This window comes from Schistocerca americana, chromosome 3, assembly GCF_021461395.2.
Source record: "Schistocerca americana isolate TAMUIC-IGC-003095 chromosome 3, iqSchAmer2.1, whole genome shotgun sequence".
Lineage (NCBI taxonomy): Eukaryota > Metazoa > Arthropoda > Insecta > Orthoptera > Acrididae > Schistocerca > Schistocerca americana.
This window is the reverse complement of record NC_060121.1, coordinates 98,216,852-98,239,158: the sequence shown is the minus strand read 5'-3', so window position 1 is coordinate 98,239,158 and position 22,307 is coordinate 98,216,852. Positions and strand designations below refer to the sequence as shown.

Here is a 22,307-nt window from a genome sequence, read left to right as displayed (position 1 = left end):
TAAAGCACAGTTTACAATGTGTTTGAAAGACTATTTGATACAGAAATGTCTGATTCCACCCTCATCAATATACCGGATGTGGCTATTTTAAGTGTGTCTATGACGTCACATGGCAACCAACACTAAGATACATATAAATAGCACAATAACATCTCCCATCAAAAATACAATCAAACCAACGGGACAACTGCGGGAAGTTGGGGGTTTTAGGGTGAGGACAAGCTAGTAAAAAAAAACACACCATGATCCCAAAACACAAAATGAAGAAAATAAATACAGCATTCTGCTACACCAACAAAAATCTGCAGGAATCGGACACTTCCCATGAACAATATAGGTCAACCATAGGTGACCATACCGAAACACCAATACCCACAACTAAAAGTACGAAAATTGGAATCGGACATTTCCCTTGACCTACATTGGTCAACCTCAGATGACGATACTAAAACATCAACACATACATCTATGAAAATGGGAATCGGTCATTTCCGGTGACCTATATAGGCCAAAAAACCAACACCTACAACTGCGAAAAATAAAACCACAATCCCAAAAGTCCACAAATCAATCATCCCTACATAAATTAAATCACATTCAATACTCCATAAATACACAAAACATCACAGCTAGAAAAAAAAAATTAATTACCACCAGCAAATCCCGGCACTGCAAACTAGATCGAGATCGGCAGCCCCCCCCCCCCACACACACACACACACACACAAACCAACTCATAAACACCGTGCCGTAATGACATTCACACACCACAACACCTTTACGTCGAAGCAGACGGGTGGAATGAAACGCTTCCATTGACCCCTCCTTCTACTCTGTAGATGAATATCGTAACAGAGACTGATAGACCAGCTTAGGTAAAAGTTCTACTATATCTTAGTTTTGACAGCACTTGGTTGCAACAGTCAAGATCGGGTATTCTGTGTATGATAAATTTATTAAAAGTGCGTAACTGTGTTTCATTCTGACAGTGTATCAATTCTGTAAATATTAATAGTCACTGTGATATATTCACATTGACAATCTCCTGGCATATGATGAGGATAATAATTATTATATTCAACTGTATTATGTTATACTTTCTGACATGTCATTTGTCATTCGCGATGGTCAGCGGCTATTTCCGAAGAAGTACGTAAATATTTGTTCACTCCAGTAACTATCATCTCTGTAATATCACCGGGGTCTAAGACTGGAGTCACTGTATCAGGAACACAGACACACAGTTATTCCGTTACCAACTTCCAGGTTACCTGTAATGGTAGCCTGATAACTGCCAGAGAGCGAGAACTGTGAGCCAATAACGATAACTGCCAGAGGAAAATACAGATTTCTGACAGTTATTTCCATAGTCGCTCGAATTCCTTATGGTACCTCTCTTTATACAACCCATCCAAGCTAAATTGACATATGAGGCGGTGGCTTAAGGGAACGACCTGTACTGCAGCTCGTATCAGCCACCGCTCGGACATTAACTTTATTTAATTGTTTGTGCTATAAGTAACGAAGGCGCACGATATAGTACAAAGTTCGTATCAACAGATGGCGCGCAGTCTCACAGTTATTCCCATGGTCTATAGAACGCCTTCCAAATGGTCTATACTCTCCTTAGTTCCTAGCCAGATCTCCGATGAGTTGACGGGAAAGCGTAGTACGATCTTCGGTCAACAGATGGCGCGAGGCACTGTTGACATTAGACATTTATTGATATACCTGCCTGTATCAGAGGAACGGTTATCGCAGTAACCGTTACTTTTCAGTAACCTGTTATTTCTATCAGTTACGTTATTTTTTGCCACCTCTAGGGGAGCGTCTTTTGCCGTGAAAGCGGACAGTCGCAAAGTTCGGTAGCTCTGAGATAGGGACTTAGATTCTGAATACTGTGCTGTGTATGATCTAGAGTCTGCAGCTGCAGTAGGACATCAGCGTCCACGATAGGCAGTGCATTGAGTGCATTGACTACTAGTATAATTGCAGTTGATTCCGCCTGGCAGTCACACACAAGGCACACTGGGCTGCACCTTAAAGGTTGTTTGAACCTGTCTTGAAAGCGTTGTATACCATTTAGAGGAAATATTACTAGTTTCTCAGTAGTTTATTCTGCTGAAGATATTTGAGAGACTTATCTTAATTCAGCGACTTCGCAGCTGCAGTCGTCGCCCCAGCAGTACCGACGGAGCCAGCACGCTGGTAGGCGGTATTTTAAAACTTGCAGCAGCGGCAGTAAAGCTCAGAAATAGTTGTTGGATCGTGTTCTTGCCATCCACTGAGCATCCGTGCAGTTTTGCTTATGATTCGTTGTTGGTTATTTGTCTTTTTGCATGTTGTTTGGTTTGTTTCTTGGTGGTGGTGTCCGAAGTGCGTATTATTTCTGACACAAAAGAGATTATAGGAACGCAGTCAGATCCCATTTACCATTTGCTTATCCAGGGGCATAATTAAATCTAATTTCGCATCAACTTAACATTAAGAGCTGAGAGCCAATCTAACCAGTGTTGTATTTCTAGGAACAGTGTACAATTTGTTTAATTTGTTTTCATTCATGATTTGTTCAATATGATCTAATTTCTATCGTGAGATAATTTACAATAAATACAAGTTATTTACAATATCGCTTTTTATTCAGTAATCAGTGGTAGTTAGCCGTCACTTTCACATTAATATATTTTATTCAAGATCAATATCGTCTACCCCATAAGAAGCCCTTTACAGGTCGAGCGTCAGCTCACTGGAGGAGACGGCGGGGGTCTTACGACTGATCGTTCTGTCTCGGTGGCAGGGATGGCCGTGTGTTGGTTAGGAGGAGGGCAGTTGAGGGCCTGTCTGTGCTCTTGACACACTGGACCTACATCTGTAGTTACGCTCTGACGTGCGATTTGGTATAACGCCAGCAGCACTGTCGTGATTATTCCACGCACCCTGTCTGCAAAATCTGTACTTCAGTCTGGTGATTCGACTTATTATGCTGCCATTCAGGGACAGCGTACCAGGGGATGTTAGCGAACAAGATAACGCTCGCCATAATAACGCTGTCGGTAGCCCAGCATGTCCTACAGGATGTCGACATCTTGGCTTGACCTGCTCGATCACCAGATCTGTCTCTTATAGAGCGCGTGCGGGATATCATCGGACGTCAACTCCAGATCCATCCATCCATCACTGTATTGACCGACCAGGTGCAACAGAAGTGGAACTCCATCACACACACCGATATCTTTATAGCACAATTTTAAATAAAAATTGTTGTTGTTGTTGTTGTTGTGGTCTTCAGTCCTGAGACTGGTTTGATGCAGCTCTTCATGCTACCCTATCCTGTGCAAGTTCCTTTATCTCCCAGTACCAACTGCAACCTACATCCTTCTGAATCTGCTTAGTGTATTCATCTCTTGGTCTCCCTCTACGATTTCTACCCTCCACGCTGCCCTCCAATGCTAAATTTGTGATCCCTTGATGCCTCAGAACATGTCCTACCAACCGGTCCCTTCTTCTCGTCAAATTGTGCCACAAATTGCTCTTCTCCCCAATTCTATTCAAGACCTCCTCATTAGTTATCTGATCTACCCATCTAATCTTCAGCATTCTTCTGTAGCACCACATTTCGAAAGCTTCTATTCTCTTCTTGTCCAAACTATTTATCGTCCATGTTTCACTTCCATACATGCCTACACTCCATACAAATACTTTTAGAAACGACTTCCTGACTCTTAAATCTATACTCGATGTTAACAAATTTCTCTTCTTCAGAAACGCTTTCCTTGCCATTGCCAGTCTACATTTTATATCTTCTCTACTTCGACAATCATCAGTTATTTTGCTCCCCAAATAGCAAGACTCCTTTACTAATTTAAGTGTCTCATTTCCTAATCTAATTCCCTCAGCATCACCCGATGTAATTCGACTACATTCCATTATTCTCGTTTTGCTTTTGTTGATGTTCATCTTATATCCTCTTTTCAAGACACTGTCCATTCCATTCAACTGCCCTTGCAAGTCCTTTGCTGTCTCTGAGAGAATTACAATGTCATCGGCGAACCTCAAAGTTTTTATTTCTTCTCCATGGATTTTAATACCTACTCCGAATTTTTCTTTTGTTTCCTTTACTGCTTCCTCAATATGCAGATTAAATAACACTGGGGAGAGGCTACAACCGTGTCTCACTCCCTCCCCAACCACTGCTTCCCTTTCATGCCCCTCGACTCTTATAAGTGCCATCTGGTTTCTGTACAAATTGTAAATAGCCTTTCGCTCCCTGTATTTTATCCCTGCCACCTTTAGAATTTGGAAGAGAGTATTCCAGACAACATTGTCAAAAGCTTTCTCTAAGTCTACAAATGCTAGAAACGTAGGTTTGTGTTGTGACTTGGCAAGACAGCCAAGCCACTATAACCGGTAGCCGAAAGGCACGCGTTTAACTCACGCAGGCTGGCGTGAGGTATGGAACAGTTAAAGGAGTTGAGTCTAGTAAAAATAATACGTAGCTGCTGGAATACTTAACTTTAATCCATAATTGGTGAACATCGGTCTGACGGTACATGCGTCACAAGATAAGGGCGCCTTGCTAGGTCGTAGCAAATGACGTAGCTGAAGGCTATGCTAACTATCGTCTCGGCAAATGAGAGCCTAATTTGTCAGTGCACTCTATCTAGCAAAGTCGGCTGTACAACTGGGGCGAGTGCTAGGAAGTGTCTCTAGACCTGCCGTGTGGCGGCGCTCGGTCTGCAATCACTGACAGTGGCGACACGCGGGTCCGTCGTATACTAGCAGACCGCGGCCGATTTAAAGGCTACCACCTAGCAAGTGTGGTGTCTGGCGGTGACACCACATTTTGCCTTTCCTTAATCTTCCTTCTAAGATAAGTCGTAAGGTCAGTATTGCCTCACGTGTTCCGATATTTCTACGGAATCCAAACTGATCTTCCCCGATGTCGGTTTCTACCAGTTTTTCCATTCGTCTGTAAAGAATTCGCGTTAGTATTTTGCAGCTGTGACTTATTAAACTCATAGTTCGGTAATTTTCACATCTGTCTACACCTACTTTCTTTGGGATTGGAATTATTGTATTCTTCTTGAAGTCTGAGGTATTTTACGTGTCTCATAAATCTTGCTCACCAGATGGTAGAGTTTCGTCAGGACTGGCTCTCCCAAAGCCGTCAGTAGTTCTAATGGAATGTTGTCTACTCCCGGGGCCTTGTTTCGGCTCAGGCCTTTCAGTGCTCTGTCAAACTCTTCCGCAGTATCGTATCTCCCATTTCATCTTCATCTACATTCTCTTCCATTTCTGTAATATTGTCCTCAAGTACATCGCCCTTGTATAGACCCTCTATATACTCCTTCCATCTTTCTGCTTTCCCTTCTTTGGTTAGAACTGGGTTTCCATCTGAGCTCTTGATATTCATACAAGTGGTTCTCTTTTCTCCAAAGGTCTCTTTAATTTTCCTGTAGGCAGTATCTATCATACCCTTAGTGAGACAAGAATCCACATCCTTACATTTGTCCTCTAGCCATCCCTACTTAGCCATTTTGCACTTCCTGTCGATCTCATTTTTGAGACGTTTATATTCCTTTTTGCCTGCTTCATTTACTGCATGTTTATCTTTTCTCCTTTCATCAATTAAATTCCATATATCTTCTGTTACCCAAGGATTTCTACTAGCCCTCGTCTTTTTACCTACTTGATCCTCTGCTGCCTTCACTACTTCATCCCTCAGAGCTACCCATTCTTCTTCTACTGTACGTCTTTCCTCCACTGCTGTCAATTGTTCCCTTATGCTCTCCCTGAAACTCTGGCTTAGTCAGTTTATCCAGGTCGCATCTCCTTAAATTACCACGTTTTCGCAGTTTCTTCAGTTTTAATCTGCAGTTCATAGCCAATAGATTGTGGTCAGAGTCCACATCTGCCCCTGGAAATGTCTTACAATTTAAAACCTGGTTCCTAAATCTCTGTCTTACCATTATATAATCTATCTTATACCTTCTAGTATCTCCAGGATTCTTCCATGTATACAACCTTCTTTCATGATTCTTGAACCAAGTGTTAGCTATGATTAAGTTATGCTCTGTGCAAAACTCTATCAGGCGGCTTCCTCTTTCATTTCTTAGCCCCAATCCATATTCACCTACTATGTTTCCTTCTCTCCCTTTTCCTACAGTCGAATTCCAGTCACCCATGGCCATTAAATTTTCGTCTCCCTTCACTACCTGAATCATTTCTCTTATGTCATCTTACATTTCATCAATTTCTTCGTCATCTGCAGAGCTAGTTGGCATATAAACTTGTACTACTGTAGTAGGCGTGGGCTTCGTGGCTATCTTGGCCACAATAATGCGTTCACTATGCTGTTTGTAGTAGCTTACTCGCACGCCAATTTTTTTATTCATTATTAAACCTACTCCTGCACTACCTATATTTGATTTTGTATTTATAACCCTGTATTCACCTGATCAAAAGTATTGTTCCTCCTGCCACCGAACTTCACTAATTCCCACTATATCGAACTTTAACCTATCCATTTCCCTTTTTAAATTTTCTAACCTACCTGCCCGATTAAGGGCTGTGACATTCCACGCTCCGATCCGTAGCACGGCAGTTTTCTTTCTCCTGATAACAACGTCCTCTTGAGTAGCCCCCCGCCCGGAGATCCGAATGGGGGACTGTTTTACCTCCGGAATGTTTTACCCAAGAGGACGCCATCATCATTTAATCATACAGTAAAGCTCCATGCCCTCGGGAAAAATTACGGCTGTAGTTTCCCCTTGCTTTCAGCCGTTCGCAGTGCCAGCATAGCAAGGCCGTTTTGGTTAGTGTTACAAGGCCAGATCAGTCAATCATCCAGACTGTTGCCCCTGCAACTACTGAAATGGCTGCTGCCCCTCTTCAGGAAACACACGTTTGTCTGGCCTCTCAACAGATACCCCTCTGTTTTGGTTGCACCTACGGTACGGCCATCTGTATCGCTGAGGCACGCAAGCCTCCCCACCAACGGCAAGGTCCACAGTTCATGGGGGACCTTATCATTATTAAATTATTAAATTAAATAAATAAAAAGTTGTTAAACAAAAATTTAACGTGTGGCGGCAGTTATTAAACTTTTTAAATTATTCAAAAATTTACATTTAAGGCCAGAAGTACGAAAAATTACCTCGATGAAAATGATTTATTGACAAACAGCCAAGATGGATTCAGAAAATATCCTTCTTGTGAAACATAACTATCTTTATTCTCACGAAGTAATAAGTGCTATCTATACACGATCTCAAATTAATTCTATATTTTTGGATCTAATCAAGTTGCTTGCCTATAGAGTATCGCCTCAGTTATGAGACCGGATTCGTGATCACCTGTCGGAAGGTCACAGTTAGTAGCAGCTGATGGAAAGTCATCGACTAAAATAGAGGTAATATCGGGCTTGCCCCAATGAATTCTTATAGGCCCTCTGCTGTGCCCGATCTACGTAAACGATTTAGGTGACAATCTGAGCAGTTACCTCTAATTGAACGTCTGGATAGGCGATGAACAACAGCAAGTAAAAATTTAAAAAATGCATAACGCTATGCTGTGTGTAATAATGTTATTTCATTTTGCTAGCAGTTTCGGTTATGAACCGTCATCAACGGTAGCTGTACAACATAGAAAAGTGGACTATTCGACTATGACAATCAAAATAAGAAAAACAGAAAAAGTATACAATCGATCAAAATCCTCACAAAAATTGTCAAAGATTTATCACATTCCTTACATGGTTCAAATGGCTCTGAGTACTATGGGACATAACTTCTAAGGTCATCAGTCCCCTAGAACTAAGAACTACTTAAACCTAACTAACCTAAGGACATCACACACATCCATGCCCGAGGCAGGATTCGACCCTGCGACCGTAGCGGTCGCGCGGTTCCAGACTGTAGCGCCTATAACCGCTCGGCCACTCCAGCCGGCGAATCCTTACATGCTTTAAAATAAGTTCTCAGAGGAAACCGTAATTGCCAAAATAATACAAAATCGAAACTTGTAACAAAATAATCTTGCTTATCTGTTACTTCATATTTTATTTTATTGGTGTTTTTATGTAATCTCAGTCAAGTGAAAAACTTTTAATATTTCAGTTTTGTAATGTGATTATCACATAATTATTTAATGGTAACGTCTTCGGATTCGTTCAAGACTGTCATCTTTGTCCTAGAACTCCTTTTGATTGGTTTTCTGTACATCACTTATTGTTCTTGTGTCAACGTGCCATCGTACGTTTATCTTGTTGCAATTTTCAATTTTACATTATCTTGGCAATTATGATTTCTAGTGATAAATCATTTTACAGTACGTATGACGTGTGACATATCTGTGATAATTTTCGTGAGTATTTTGATCGATTTTACACGTTTTCTGTGTCTCTTACTTCATTTGGCATTGTCGTATTGTCCACTTTTGTATGTTGTACAGCAACCGTTGATGATGGTTCAGAACCGCAACCGGTAGCAAAATAAAAGAACATTACTGCAGACAGCAGTGTGTTATGTATTTATTAAAACGTCTTAGATTGATTGCAGATGATACTGTCATTTACCGCCTGCTGAATGATCGAAACTAATAGCAAAATGACTTAGAAAAGATATTTCTATGGTGCGAAAAGTGGCAATTGAGTCTAAATAATTTAAACCGTTAGGTCGTCCACATGAGTACTGAAATAAATCCACTAAATTTCGTTTACACAATAAATCACACAAATCTGTAGACTATAAATTCTACTAAATTCTTAGGGATTACAATTATGAACAAGTTAAATTGGAAGGATCAGATAGATAAAGTAGTGGGAAAAGAAAACCAAAGACTGCGATGTATTGGCAGAATACTTAGAAAGTGCAACAGGTCTACTAAAGAGACTGCTTACATCACGCTTGTCCACCCTATTCTGGAGTACTACTGTGCGGTGCGGTATGTACATCAGATGGGGATGACGGAGGACATGGAAACGTTCAAAGAAGGGCAGCTTGTTCCGTATTATCGCTAAATGGGCGAGAGAGAAATACGGACGTGATAACTGAACTGGGTTGGCAGTCATTAAAACAAAGTAGTTTTCGTTGGGGGAGGACCTTCTCGTGAAATTTCAATCACCAAATTTCTCCTCAGAGTGTGAAAATATTTGGTTGACGTCCACCAATATAGGAAGAATCGATCATCATCTTAAAACATGAGAAATCGGAGGGCGTTCGGACAGATAAGTGTCCACGTCTCGTGCGCGCTGTTCGAGAGTGGGACTATAGAGAAATAGATAGCTTCACCATGTTTCGATGGACGCTCTATCAGGCATTTGATTGTGATTTGCAGAGTAATTATGCAGGTGTGTATGTAGATACAAAAGCAACGGAATACATAAATTTTTGAAAATACTTTAGGTATGGAAATATGCTTTTTATTTACCTCTCCTTGAAGTAGGTTACGTTATATTTCCCTTTAAAACGTTGACAACGCTTTTCATGGCTGATGTACAACCGAGAAATCTGGACAAGTATGTAAGATGAAACCTTCCTACCCGGAGATGGACGAAAGTGGCAGAGCCCTGTGTCCGTCAGATGCCTCACACTAATGTAAACCTCTCACACCGGGAGAGTGAAAAACATTCACACGGCGGACGTGGCCGCAGAGGCTGGTTTATTTCGGTTGGTTTATTCCGTTCAAAAAATCGAATGAATCAAAAAAACAATCGAGTGGCCAATTTATTGTCAAAACGAGACTTCTTCCCAATCACTCCCACCGAAATCTATATTTCATTTTCGGTTGCATCTTAACGCCCATTTAAAAACCGAGTAATGATCCTGAGAGATTTTTGCAATTAATACAGAGCGTATTCTTGTTTTATTTCATCGCTAGTACAGAGATTTGTGATAGAAATTTAAATATTTATTGCTGTGGTCGAAAGCTATCAGTTCTTGCGGGTGGCATTCACAGTCCATTTATTAGCAAGTTCCGCAATCAAGTGGGTATTAAATATGATATTTCATAAAAGTCGATACAGAATAGAGTCACCACGACATAAAATGGCTCCGAACAGCGACCAGTAGTAGCTAAATTCCTATCACTACACGTCTTCCCAGTCTCCCTTACTTGCATGTTGAAACGGTAGATCTAACGAGAAACTCAGCACCGATGTTTGTGCTCCCTATACTCTCATTTCTCTTTTCGGGCTGCGCTCTTCAGTGCTAAGACACACACTGGACTCTCATTCAGAAGCATGAAGATTCAAATCCCCTGCGATCCATCCAGCCATATTAAGGTTTCAGAGGCTTTTCCTACATCTCTGCCGGCAAATGACGGAGGTACTTCCTTTGAAATGGGACAGCCCGTTTCCCCATCGTTTCCCGATCTCGTTGTAGACGGGACGTTAAACTCCATTATTCCTTCTTCTTTTTGTTTACATGCATTTAAAGAAACAATGATGAAAAGGGGTTACACCGCTTCAACACCTTCCTCCTTGAACCTCCTTTCACAATTGCTATAAGGTTTATGTCGTAACGGTTTCTTACTCGGCTGTATTTTGTATATTATCCCTCATTTACTAAGTAAAACATTTATGCCATCTGACAGTGTCGAATATTACATCAGGCTACATTTAAAATACTGCATTCTTCGCGAATAAAGTAAAATTCTGGAATAATTACATTGGTACATATCCTTCTCGTGATTTTGAAACGAACTCAACTCTTGGACCCTTTGCGCTGGTAGGTTATTGTCGTGTCCGCAGACACCTGACACTCGTGAAAAGAATACCACTGTGAGGGTCGAATGGCTTTGTACAAGAAACAAGCAAATTTAACAAAACAATAAGTCTATATCGAAAATGGTGTTTATGTTTCTAAAAAAATTTACATTTGCCGTATAGACTGAGTTTTTTATTAAATTACGATAGAAGACAGCTGATGTTCCGGTTATAGCTTCAAAATGACGCAAGTTGTTTCACTGTAGCTCGCATTATTGTTTGAAATACACTCTAACAAAAAACCACGTACCACGAAGACGTTATGCCAACTGGTCACCAAGTGATAGTCATATCGACGTGAAACGCAAAATTTTTATCTTTGGAGGCCGATAGATGAATGTGTGACGCTGCAGCGCAATTTTACCATGCAGCTGGCAAGGACAATAAACACGGGACTTGTCGACACCACAGCATAAAGTCTTTGCTAATTATGTTCCTTGTAGTTAGCTGGACAGTAACTACGTCGTGCAGACAGGTGAGTGAAAACTATATGCAAATAACAACATTTGAGAGAGGACGTGCGACCGGGCTCAGAGAAGGCGACTGGAGCAACTGGCAAACACTTGGCATTTGAATAGGAGCTATGCCCCTATGTGACGATGGTGGCAGAAATGACTGAATGACGGCCGAACACCATGTCAAGAACGAAGCGGTGGATCTCGACAGACGGCAGAGCGTGAGGACTGGGCAATCGTCAGAGAGGCAGTCAGAGCACCGGATCCATTCGACGTGCAGCTCGTGCCTCAGTGTCAACAAGGACAGGACCTTTAATACTGGCTCACAGAACGACGGCTCAGCGCACAGCGCCCCTTGCGCTTGCTGCTGTTGTCCTCCGTACACCGACAGCTCCATTTTCAGTGGTGTAGGGTACATTCGACCTGTAATCTCGTTGATTGGAACACAATCGTCTTTAGTTATGAATCCACCTTTGAACTGACCTCCGATTACCAGCGAAAACGTGCCTGATACGTTCCAGGCAGCGGTGGGACACGAACCTGGCTGCCGCCCGCCATGCGGCACGACAGCCACGAGTGATATGTCTGGGATGTTATAATGAGGCGAAGTTCTTTGTTACAGGTGGACGGTTCCCAACATGGAACTTTTGGTGACATTTAAGAAATATTAGTATCCTATATTCAGAGACATTATAAAAAAAAAATGTGGCGGTGGTACCTGGCGGATATTCCGAAAATTTTCTGAGAAAATAACTGTAATGTTTCAATACGCCTCTACTAGGAAGGACAAGGAATACCTCGGCATATGGGGATTAACATTCGTTAATGCAAATTTGAATTATGATTTATTAAGATTACAAGAATCCACATAAATTTCTGAACGGAGAGCACAGCAAGGCAAAGATTAGTGTATAATGAAATTTACCAAATATTCTTTACATCAGTCAGGATTTCAGAGTGAAATTACATAATGTTAACGGTACATGCTTCAAATAAAATCAAACAACTCTTAAAAGCTTTTAGCAGTGAGTGAAATAATATGAACAAACTCGAAGTAATACCCAGCTGAAACTTAACTTGGCACATCCAGTGAATCCAGAGATATTTAAATCAATTCAAGAATGTTTTAAGAAAAGACGTATACAACAACTGTAATAAGAAATGTGAAGATGAAACTACTGCAAAATATTCTGAACATCCTTCTGGTGTTTGCAAGCGGTTCACGCCGGGCCGTAGAACCCCTGACACACTTGACAAGAACGCTGCCAGGTAGCCGTAGGCCTAATTAACTCGTTGTAAAAACATTCATAAGACCATTACGACAAACACAATAAAATTATTACCCGCAATATAGCAGCTGAATCTCACACCCTGCAGATTAGATCTAAGGATTAACTGCGTCCCTTCCTCCAGGATAAGTAAGGAAATTCCTGGAACCAAGTGATGTAACAGAGAACTATAATAAGTTAATACAATTTCGATTCATTTACCAGACACAGTAAATTTTTGATTGCAAGACTCTCACTACCGGTCTCAAGTAAACAAACCCATTAATACTTAGAGAGCCCAGGATGGACTACCTTCATATGAATGGCTGCCAAATACTTGTATAGCATTAAAAGTCACACAAAATCTTTACGCTGTTCACAACGCCAAAATATACAGAATGTAAGATCGTATGTCCTTATCCACTTGTCTCAGCAAAGGACCAACGCAATGAACAGACAGCACGTAATTAGAAGGAGGTTTTACTACGGAAGGCTCACCTTTGTCAAACATATCAAACGATTTAAACAGCGAGATGATTTTTAGCGGGTATCGGCTTCCCTTAGAGGTCCACCTAGTTAACAAGCATTACTCAAGTTAGCGCACCAAGCAAGGAACTCGGCTCCGTTTTTTCTCTGAGTCATCAGTCTTCTGATTGGTTTGATGAGGCCTGCCACGGATTCCACTCCTATACCAACCATCGTAGACTACCACTTGCAACCTCCGTCCTCAATTAGTTGCTTGATCTATTCCAATCTATGTCTTCCTATAAAGTTTTTGCCCTCCACAGGTCCCTCTAGTACCGTGGAAGTCATTCCCTCATGTCTTAACAATGTCCTATCATTCTGTTCCTTCTCCTTCTCAGTGTTTTCCACATATTCCTTTCCTCTCCGTTTCTTCGCAGAAGCTCCTCATTCCTTACCTTATCAGTTCACCAAATTTTCAACATTCGTCTGTAGCATCACATCTCAAATGCTTCGATTCTCCTCTGTTCCGGTTTTCCCATGTTGGACTACCATACAATGCTGTGCTCCAAATGTACATTGTCAGAAATTTCTTCTTCGAATTACGGCCTGTGTTTGATACTAGTACACTTCTCTTGGCCAGGAATGCCCTTTCTTGCCAGTGCTAGTTTGTTTCTGATGACCTCCTTTCTCCGTCCGTCATTGGTTATTTTGCTGCTTAGGTAGTACAATTTCTTAACTTCATGTACTTCGTGACCATCAATCCTGATGTTAAGTTTCTCGCTAACCTGATTTCTGATACTTCGCATTACTTTCGACTTTCATCGATTTACTCTCAGTCCACGTCCTGCACTTATTAGTCCATTCTGTTCAGCAGATCAAGGGATTCTGCTTCACTTTCACTAAGGATAGCAATTTCATGAGCGAATCGCATAGTTTATATCTTTTGACGTTGAACTTTACTTCTACTCCTGAACCTTTCTTTTATTTCATCATTGCTTCTCCGATGTACAGATTGAACTGTACAGGCGAGAATCTGCATCACTGTCTTACACCTTTTTTAATTCTAACATTTCGTTCTAGGTCATCTACCCTCACTCTTCCCTCTTGGTTCTTGTACATATTGCATTTTATCCGTCTCTCCCTATATCATATCCCTATTTTCCTCAGAATTTTGAACATGTTACACCATTTCACACTGTCGAACACCTTTTCCAGGTCGACAGATCCTATGGACGTTTCTTGATTTTTCTTTAGTCCTGCTTCCCTATCAACCGCATCGTCAGAACTGCCCCTCCGTTGCCTTTACCTTTCCTAAGGCCAAACTTTTCGTCATCTAACACATTCACAAATTTCTTTTCCGTTCTTCTGTATATTATTCTTGTAAGCAACTTGGATGCATGAGCTGTTAAGCTGATTGTGCGATAGTTCTCGCACTTGTCAACTCTTGCAGTCTTCGGAATTGTGTGTATGATATTTTTCCGATAGTCAAATAGTATGTCGCCGGACCCACACACTCTACACACCAATGTGAATATTTTTTTGCCACTTCCTCCAACTATTTTAGAAATTCTGATGAAATGTTATCCATCCCTTCTGCCTTACTTGATATTTAGTCCTCTAAAGCTCTCTTAAATTCTGATTCTAATACTGCATCCCCTTTGTCTTCTAAATCGTCTCCTGTTTCTTTTTCTATCACGTCAAACAAATCTTCCCCCTGATAGAGGTCTTCAGTGTAATCTTTTCACCAAGCCGGTTGCTACAACGTGTCGTAACTGCAGTTACAACAGCGCTGCTGCACTGCTAAATGTAAGCTACCATTTCAAGGCTCGTCACCTGTTATTAATGGAGAGACGTAAACATGCAGCTTGCTGTCCTGTGACGGCACGTGGAGTAGAACTCTGGCACAGACGACGGTTTGCAACAACGGTCCTTAGGCCGCGGTGGAAAGGGCCCCTCCCCCCGCAACACCAGCAGCTATGGCGGAACACGGCCCGCTCACTCGTCGTCGAAAGCACAGCAGCCAATCCGGGACTCGCAGGTGCATTGCGCCCCTCACGAGTTTTCCAGCTAGGCAACGCCTCCCTCCTAGGTGGACTGGCTGCGAGAGAGTAATTCTCGCCTAGAGACCCCCTAGAAACCGCATGTGGACGCCCTCTAGCCAAAGATAATCGCGCACGAAAGCCTTGCGTGACAGGTGGACTCGTGACACGGCTGGACTACAGAACGTCAAAAGTTTCTGATGAAGCGGTCACCACGAGAAACTTTCTCCGTGGACGAGACGACAGTATATTGAATCTTAGTCCCCCTCCCTTAGTAATCTCATCAATTAAGAAAAGTTTGTTACACAGTTTGTACAAAAATTAGACAGTTTTGGTACTGGAACCAGTATTGAGAACGGTGAAGTACATTTTCACATTGTTGTAAAAACGATAATGGGTCAAAATTGTAGTTGCGGGATATTAAGATGTCTCGTGCTACCTGCAGCTCATGCTACAGACGACAAAGATATTATCAAGACGAAGGAAAGTAAAGATAGCATCAGAACGAAATCTTACAGTTCAGCCGTGTTTCGTAAAAGAAAGTTGCAGGCTTTCCAACTATTCAACCGATCCCCGAATCTTCATAATATTCCATTAACAGTCACTGATCTAGCTTCGTATTCTGCGGCCACTGCAAAAGTACGAGAAAAAATCAGCCTCGATCTCTACATAAAGAAAGGAAACAGCCCAAATAGTCCCAGTGATGACACCTTAAACAACATCAGATTTCAGTCGATTTGTGGGTCAGACAAGCAGTGCTGTCATATTCTCTCGTTTCCCACTCACTATTGGTGAACCACATCATCACTCCCACGGAGTATATCCTACGAAACCAGCTGTGGCTGGGGATCAGCTTGGGCCCGGAAACTTGTGTTGGAGCGAATGAAACTTATCCCTCTCCACAGTTCACATGAAACGACCCTCAACTCCAGGAAAAATACTACAAATGATGTCATGTGGCTTATTTGTTCAACAGATATTGAGATATTTTACTGGTGTAGGTGTTGTATACATAATGAGCGTAAATGAATTAAAAGGCAGTAATTGTTAATTAATTCGACAATAATTTGTAATTCACATGACAAAGATAGTCGTAAATATTTAGGCGCATAATATTGGGCGGAAGACTGTATATCAGAATTGCTCTCAATCAACAAATGTTAGTTTTAAAAGGGATTTATTTCTCTCTTTTTTTATACTTCAAAATTTTTTTACCAACGTATATGTGTTACAGATGAATTGTTTCTGTGTGTAACACAAAACTCAAATAATGTGGAGGAGAGAAGAAAGATTTAACTGAACTAAAATCGAAGTTGAAAATCAAACAAAACACATAGGGTAATGGCGTTTTAATCTTCTAGATGGGATATCTCTAAAACTGCTTATTTTGCTTGAAACTTGCAAATTACTTCCCTTGAGCAGGATTTCATTAGAAATATTATTGTCGTAGTATATGTCTTCGAAAAATGAACCGTTTTTGCTAAAAATAGAAAAGGTTTAAAAAAACTACCCACTATGGTAGGAAACACACTAGGGTATGAAGCTTTCCGTTTATCATTACTACAACCTCTATGTACGTTTTCCCATAATTTCATAATTTTATATATTATTTCCTCCATATTTACTAATTATTCTGGAGATATTATAACAAACTACACCTACATTTGAACTATACAAGCTATTGTACGATGTGTTGTGTATAATACAGTTAGCACGTGTAAGTATCATTACACCAATATCACTAACAAATGTTGGATAGAAAATATTGTTCCTAAATGGCAATCCAATAAATGTTTAGACCAAAACAATTCGGCGAAAAAAGAAATTCCTACCTACAAGCTAACACTTACGCTCTGTAACACAGTGCCACTCTGTCCGATATGAGTTTTCTGTTACTCCCCTGTACGTGATATTTATGGATGTGGTTTGCTTATACTTCCGGTATGGCTTACAAAACAGAGCTCTGTAAGTGGTGGTTAGTATGTGACATTCCGCATATTAGTACGCTCAAAATTTTATAATGCCTGAAATAAAACCTGGAGCAAAACATGAGTCTATCTTCTGTAACTGCAGTATGCACCCTCACAGATGATCGTCAAATTGCAAATGGTCACAGAAAAGTAGTGACTTCGTCAGTGAAACTCAGCTGGTGGTGGGAGCTTGATTGTTGATGATTGCCATCTAAAAACCATTCGTCAGTTCATTTTAACGTACGAGTTAGATTGTATACTATACATCATAATATTACCACTTGTTATTGCATCGTACGAGCATGGCAAATACTACCATATCCGTAACAGTGAACTTCAACATAAACACATGAGCACTATATCACACAGGAAGAGTAGGATCGCTTCCTCTCCGGTCAGACTTATTTGACTTTATTTACGTATCAGAAATATAGCGTATCGAGCAAATACCTTTATTTAAGGCTGGCGATGCAGCAGCGTGTTATTGACATTCATTTGTTGACTGTCAAATATTTATGTCTATGATCTTTTATGCTACTAACAGATCAGTTCCTGGCTATATTCAGTCCATAGCTCTGTTTAAGACTTGACCAGACAGAGCAGCGACTGCAATACCGAAAATTACAATGCAGGTGTCTCACCTCTTAGCAAAGCTCATAAAGAAAGCAGTGAATTTTGTTTTGTGCTTCAAATGCAGCATTCGTCGTAAATAATGATACTGCTGCGTCCAGTTGTGAAGCAGTTAAAGCGACTGAGCGGCGCAGAGAGGTTACTCACCTCGGGCACCGCGTCTGTCGGCGACAGCGTCACCGGCAGCGTGGACGTCGATGTCGGCGTCATCGTCGCCGTATTCAGCAGCTCGGCGCTCGGGCGCGCCGTCAACATGGCAACCGCGGTGGAGACCTCTGGAACAGGAGGGTAACAATCGTTAACCGCATGCGCTGAAGAATGTAGACGAGCGGGGAGATATTCACTGACGAGCCTAACTGTTCCACAAAACACTTTCAGCAGTGACAGCACACCGATCGGAAGCTATCTAATGTTGTGCATATTCATTCTTTACTTATAGTCAGCCCCAATGCCACTCAATCTCATGGTTTTTGTGGGGCTTACGGCTGGTTTGGGGCGTGGTTCCATCTGCTGAAGCGCACTATAGAGTGTTTGTTGCCACGGATGAGTGTCAAAATGAGAGGGCAGGAGAGGTTAGAATCCACTACCAGCACCCTGCACTGTTTCCCCTACACCGTTTCCTTTCCTTTTCGCTTCGGTGTTATCTGCGAGGCGCAGTCAGGAATTATATATGTATATCAAGCAGTAGGAATGGACACAATCTGCATGATGTCATTTCAGAAACTAGTGGGTCACTGTCAATATGGGTAGGAACACATATCGGGCAACTCATCACTTTCACTGATGGCAGGCCCAGCACTTCCTTACCTCCACCGAGGTGATTCTGGGAGCCTCATACGGCCATGTGCACGCTGCCCCACCCACCCCTCTTGCCCCTGCAACATGCCATTATCACATTTGGCCATGTACGCCAGACTGATGACATCCCCATCAGCGCTTTCTTATCATCGAGGTCACACCTCGAACATTCTGTCAACTACGTTTGCGTCAATGATTTCGCAAAAGTCGTTTAAGGTGAGGCTCATCACTCACATTAGTAGGCCCCCTCATATCTACGAATCATTCAGACAGAATATTTGAACAATTGCATTGTGTATTTCTCTATAAATATTACAAACCAAGATTTGCTTATAACATATAAATAATGAATTATTGATTCGTATGGGTTGGACAAGAGTTTTACACGAAATACTATTCTGGAAACCCCGAACAGGCGAAATAAAATAAAGTTTCTCATCCTAGTTGCTTACTGTCAGCAACAGATGGCTTCACTATAGAAAGCGACAAACGTTGTGCCTCTGTACCACATGTTGTTCTCACAGTCACCAACAGATGTCTGTACTGGAAAAAAGCATACAAAGCTCAGTCTACAAACTAGTGAATGGAACAACCGAACGAAAACAATCGATTCATTCGGTTGCTGTAAAACAATCGACTCATTTGGTTGTAGTTTCATCTATTGGTTGAATTATTCATTCATGTTTTGAGTGAAATTAGTCTGTGGCAGCAACAGAATGAAAACAATCGTTCAGTTGGTCGGACCACTCATTCATTCTTCTGCATGACACCCGTACGTGGGAGCAACCGAATGAAAACTTTCGACCCATTGTATCTTTGCATATTGACTAAATTATTCATTCTTTCTTCTCAACTGAAACCAATCAGTAGTTTTTCTGTCAGTCTAACTATGTATTCATTCTTACAACTGAAACCCCTCTTTAGTGTTTTCTAACTGACTGAGATATCCATTCATTCTTTTGAGTGGAAACTACCTGCAGTACTTTCATTAGCTGAAAGAAAAGCAGTGCTACATTATACAACCAAAAAGTAGTCCTACCTCAATGGTAAGTGAAGACATATCTCAGAGGGTAAGCCAAAGATAAGGTAAATTATCATACATATTCATTTAATTAAATATTGATTGAAATAATTCTTCTATTCATCATTTACACTGATTCACGTAATCTTGTGTATTACGCTGTTCCAAGTATAATTAACGCATAACTAATGAAACTCACTTTTGCTGGGTTAGGTCTTTCATATATTCAAATTGCCGATCCCAGACAAAACCGTTGAAAACGCCGGACATCTGGATCAAATCAGATAACTGTCCTGGACACACACAGTCTGTAGACAATAATTTGGCAGATGGTCATGGTGTACCGATTGAAGCGGGGACACGAGAGAAGGGACGTTTCCTGGCTTGCATTTCAGTGCTGACAACGCCAACGGTTGTGCGCCTCCTACCGATCGGTAGATTTAAATTACACACGAAAGTAACAAGGATTGTGAAAGTGCATTACCACAGACTATCGTGTTCAGCTCAACCGCAGTTGTCGATACCACAAAATAAAAACCAACAACTACAAAAATCAGACCGAAACTATCGATATCACAAAACCAACAACTAAAACAACAAAAATTAGAATCGGACACTTCCCTTAAGTTATGTAGATCAATCGCAGCTGACGATACCAAAAAACGAACACCTACACTTGCGATACATAAAATCAAGCCCACAACACATCAAAGACCCCACAAAACATCACTACTCGTGGACAGCAGACCCAAAAAAATGACTGCTTACCACGATTAAATTCTGGCGCTACATACTAGGTTAGCCACCCCAATCAAACACACACAAACACACAAAGGAAAAAAACACAACCAAAAAAATACTCCCAAGCCACCCACAACCTACCAACTCCAACCCCAATCATCACCTCCAAAGTTCACCCCCACAAAAGAAAACAAAAACATTACAGCAAATAAAAGCTACAAAATAAACTAAACACAATCACACCTTACAACTCAAAAACAACTGCAACAAAACAGATCCACTGCGACATAATCATAAAACAACTCGCCCCCGCCCAAGCCATTTAAAACCACAACCATTACAGATAAGCTGACCACCCCAAGTACAATACTCCCTCAACTAACGACCCTTCCGCTATGGTCACAGGTTCGAATCCTGCCTCACGCACCGATGTGTGTGATGTCCTTAGGTTAGTTAGGTTTAAGTAGTTCTAAGTTCCAGGGGACTGATGACCACAAAACTTAAGTCCCATAGTGTTCAGAGCCATTTGAAACATTTAACCCCCCTTGGCCTGTACATCTCACTCACTGCCCTCAAAAAAACGCGAAAAATACAATACTCACCAGGCACGCTCTTCCGCCAGCAATACTCATCTAAATGAGATTTCCGGTTAGAAGAGGGCCTATCCCCCTCCCTATGACTTAACCGCCCACCAAAACCCTCTATTTTATTGGTGCACGCACCAGTTTTGTAATTTTTGAACTTTAAACAGTCGCCTACATCTAAATGACCATAGCCCCTCTTCCCCAATCCCCTATACATCTAAAAAGCATCTGATACTACAGTACTCCCCCCCTCTATATACTCTTCAATTAACCCCACCAGTTCCCTCTTAGGATGCCCCTTCAAAACTATGAAAACACAATCCGCATACCCAACCCTCGAAATAACGGACCCCTACATCCATAAACCAACCAGAGGCTTACCTCTCCCATACTTTCTCTTCCCAAACTGAGATTCATCTATCTCTACCACCACCCCCTGCCCACCCAGCTTACCCTTATACTTAAAATATTCCAAACACACTTCTCTACAAAAAGAAAACCAATCTAAAACCGTCCTCTCACTCACTCCAGTCTCATGCGCACAAAAACTGATAGAGGACCTGTAACAAAAATAATAAGCTATCAAAATAATCTCTCTCATAGCCAACCTGGATTTCTCGAACCAGGTACCGCGTCTGATGAAGCGCCATAGATTATCCCTTCGGGCCCGCCTCATACAACAGTCCTTGGTCCGAGACGCTGGAACTCTCGCCAAGCTCATGTCTTGTTCTCTCTGCACACACTACGTTTCACAATTTCTGCTAAGAGTCCAAACATTTGCAGAAACGTGATGGGAGACATTAAGTCCTCGTCCATCTCCGCGCGCATCATCCAGCTATTGTATTTTATAGTCACATTCATAACTAACAAAAGAACCCACTCAATAATTTAAACGCCTTACCGCTCGACAAACAGCAAACCAATAACAGCTATTGGCAACGCAGTCACCTAAACAAAACAAAAATGTAATTGATAACTCACTGATCCCAATTTCAATTCTGCAATCACAAGCACTCCGAAACACTGGCATTGCCCCCTTTAGAAATCAGGACACCACCAATCGCAACAAGACGACATCTACAAACACAAGCAGCCCACAAAACAAACTCTACGCCGTAACACAACAAGACGACATCTACAAACGCAACAACCTCATAAACTAAAATCCGCGCCGTAATGACGTCACACACTACAACACACTTACACCACGGGACAATGCAGACGTGTGGGATCGGACGCCTCCGTTGACCCCGTGCGGTTGGCGACATAATGCTCACACACAACTAAGGTTCTAGTAGCTGCTCAACGGAGTTCAATGTGTAAGGAACCATATTTTCTAGACCCAAATCTGGAACCCATTAAAAATTTGATATTGCAAAAAAGTGTTAATTAAATGTAATAAATGCAAATTATCACTTTAATTTGTTACTAAAAGTTCATTGGCTTGTATTTTATTAATATCTTCTAATATGAGGGAGTGCGAGCAGACATACAGTATTTAATGTGTGGCGATTATTGAACTATGTGAAATGAAATCGTCATAACTTCTGAACGGTTTGTGTTAGGGCGTT

General features: G+C 41.4%; 1 protein-coding gene across 1 annotated transcript in view; it reads right to left on the bottom strand.

Annotated features, from left to right (window-relative positions):
- The window catches only part of LOC124606958 (calcitonin gene-related peptide type 1 receptor-like), a 753,290-nt gene that overhangs the window by 561,118 nt on the left and 169,865 nt on the right, over window positions 1–22,307 (bottom strand). Inside the window, exon 2 of the mRNA XM_047139096.1 lies at window positions 17,740–17,867. Coding sequence (XP_046995052.1) covers window positions 17,740–17,847 — 108 coding nt within the window. The 5' untranslated portion in view covers window positions 17,848–17,867. The remainder of the gene's footprint in view (window positions 1–17,739; window positions 17,868–22,307) is intronic.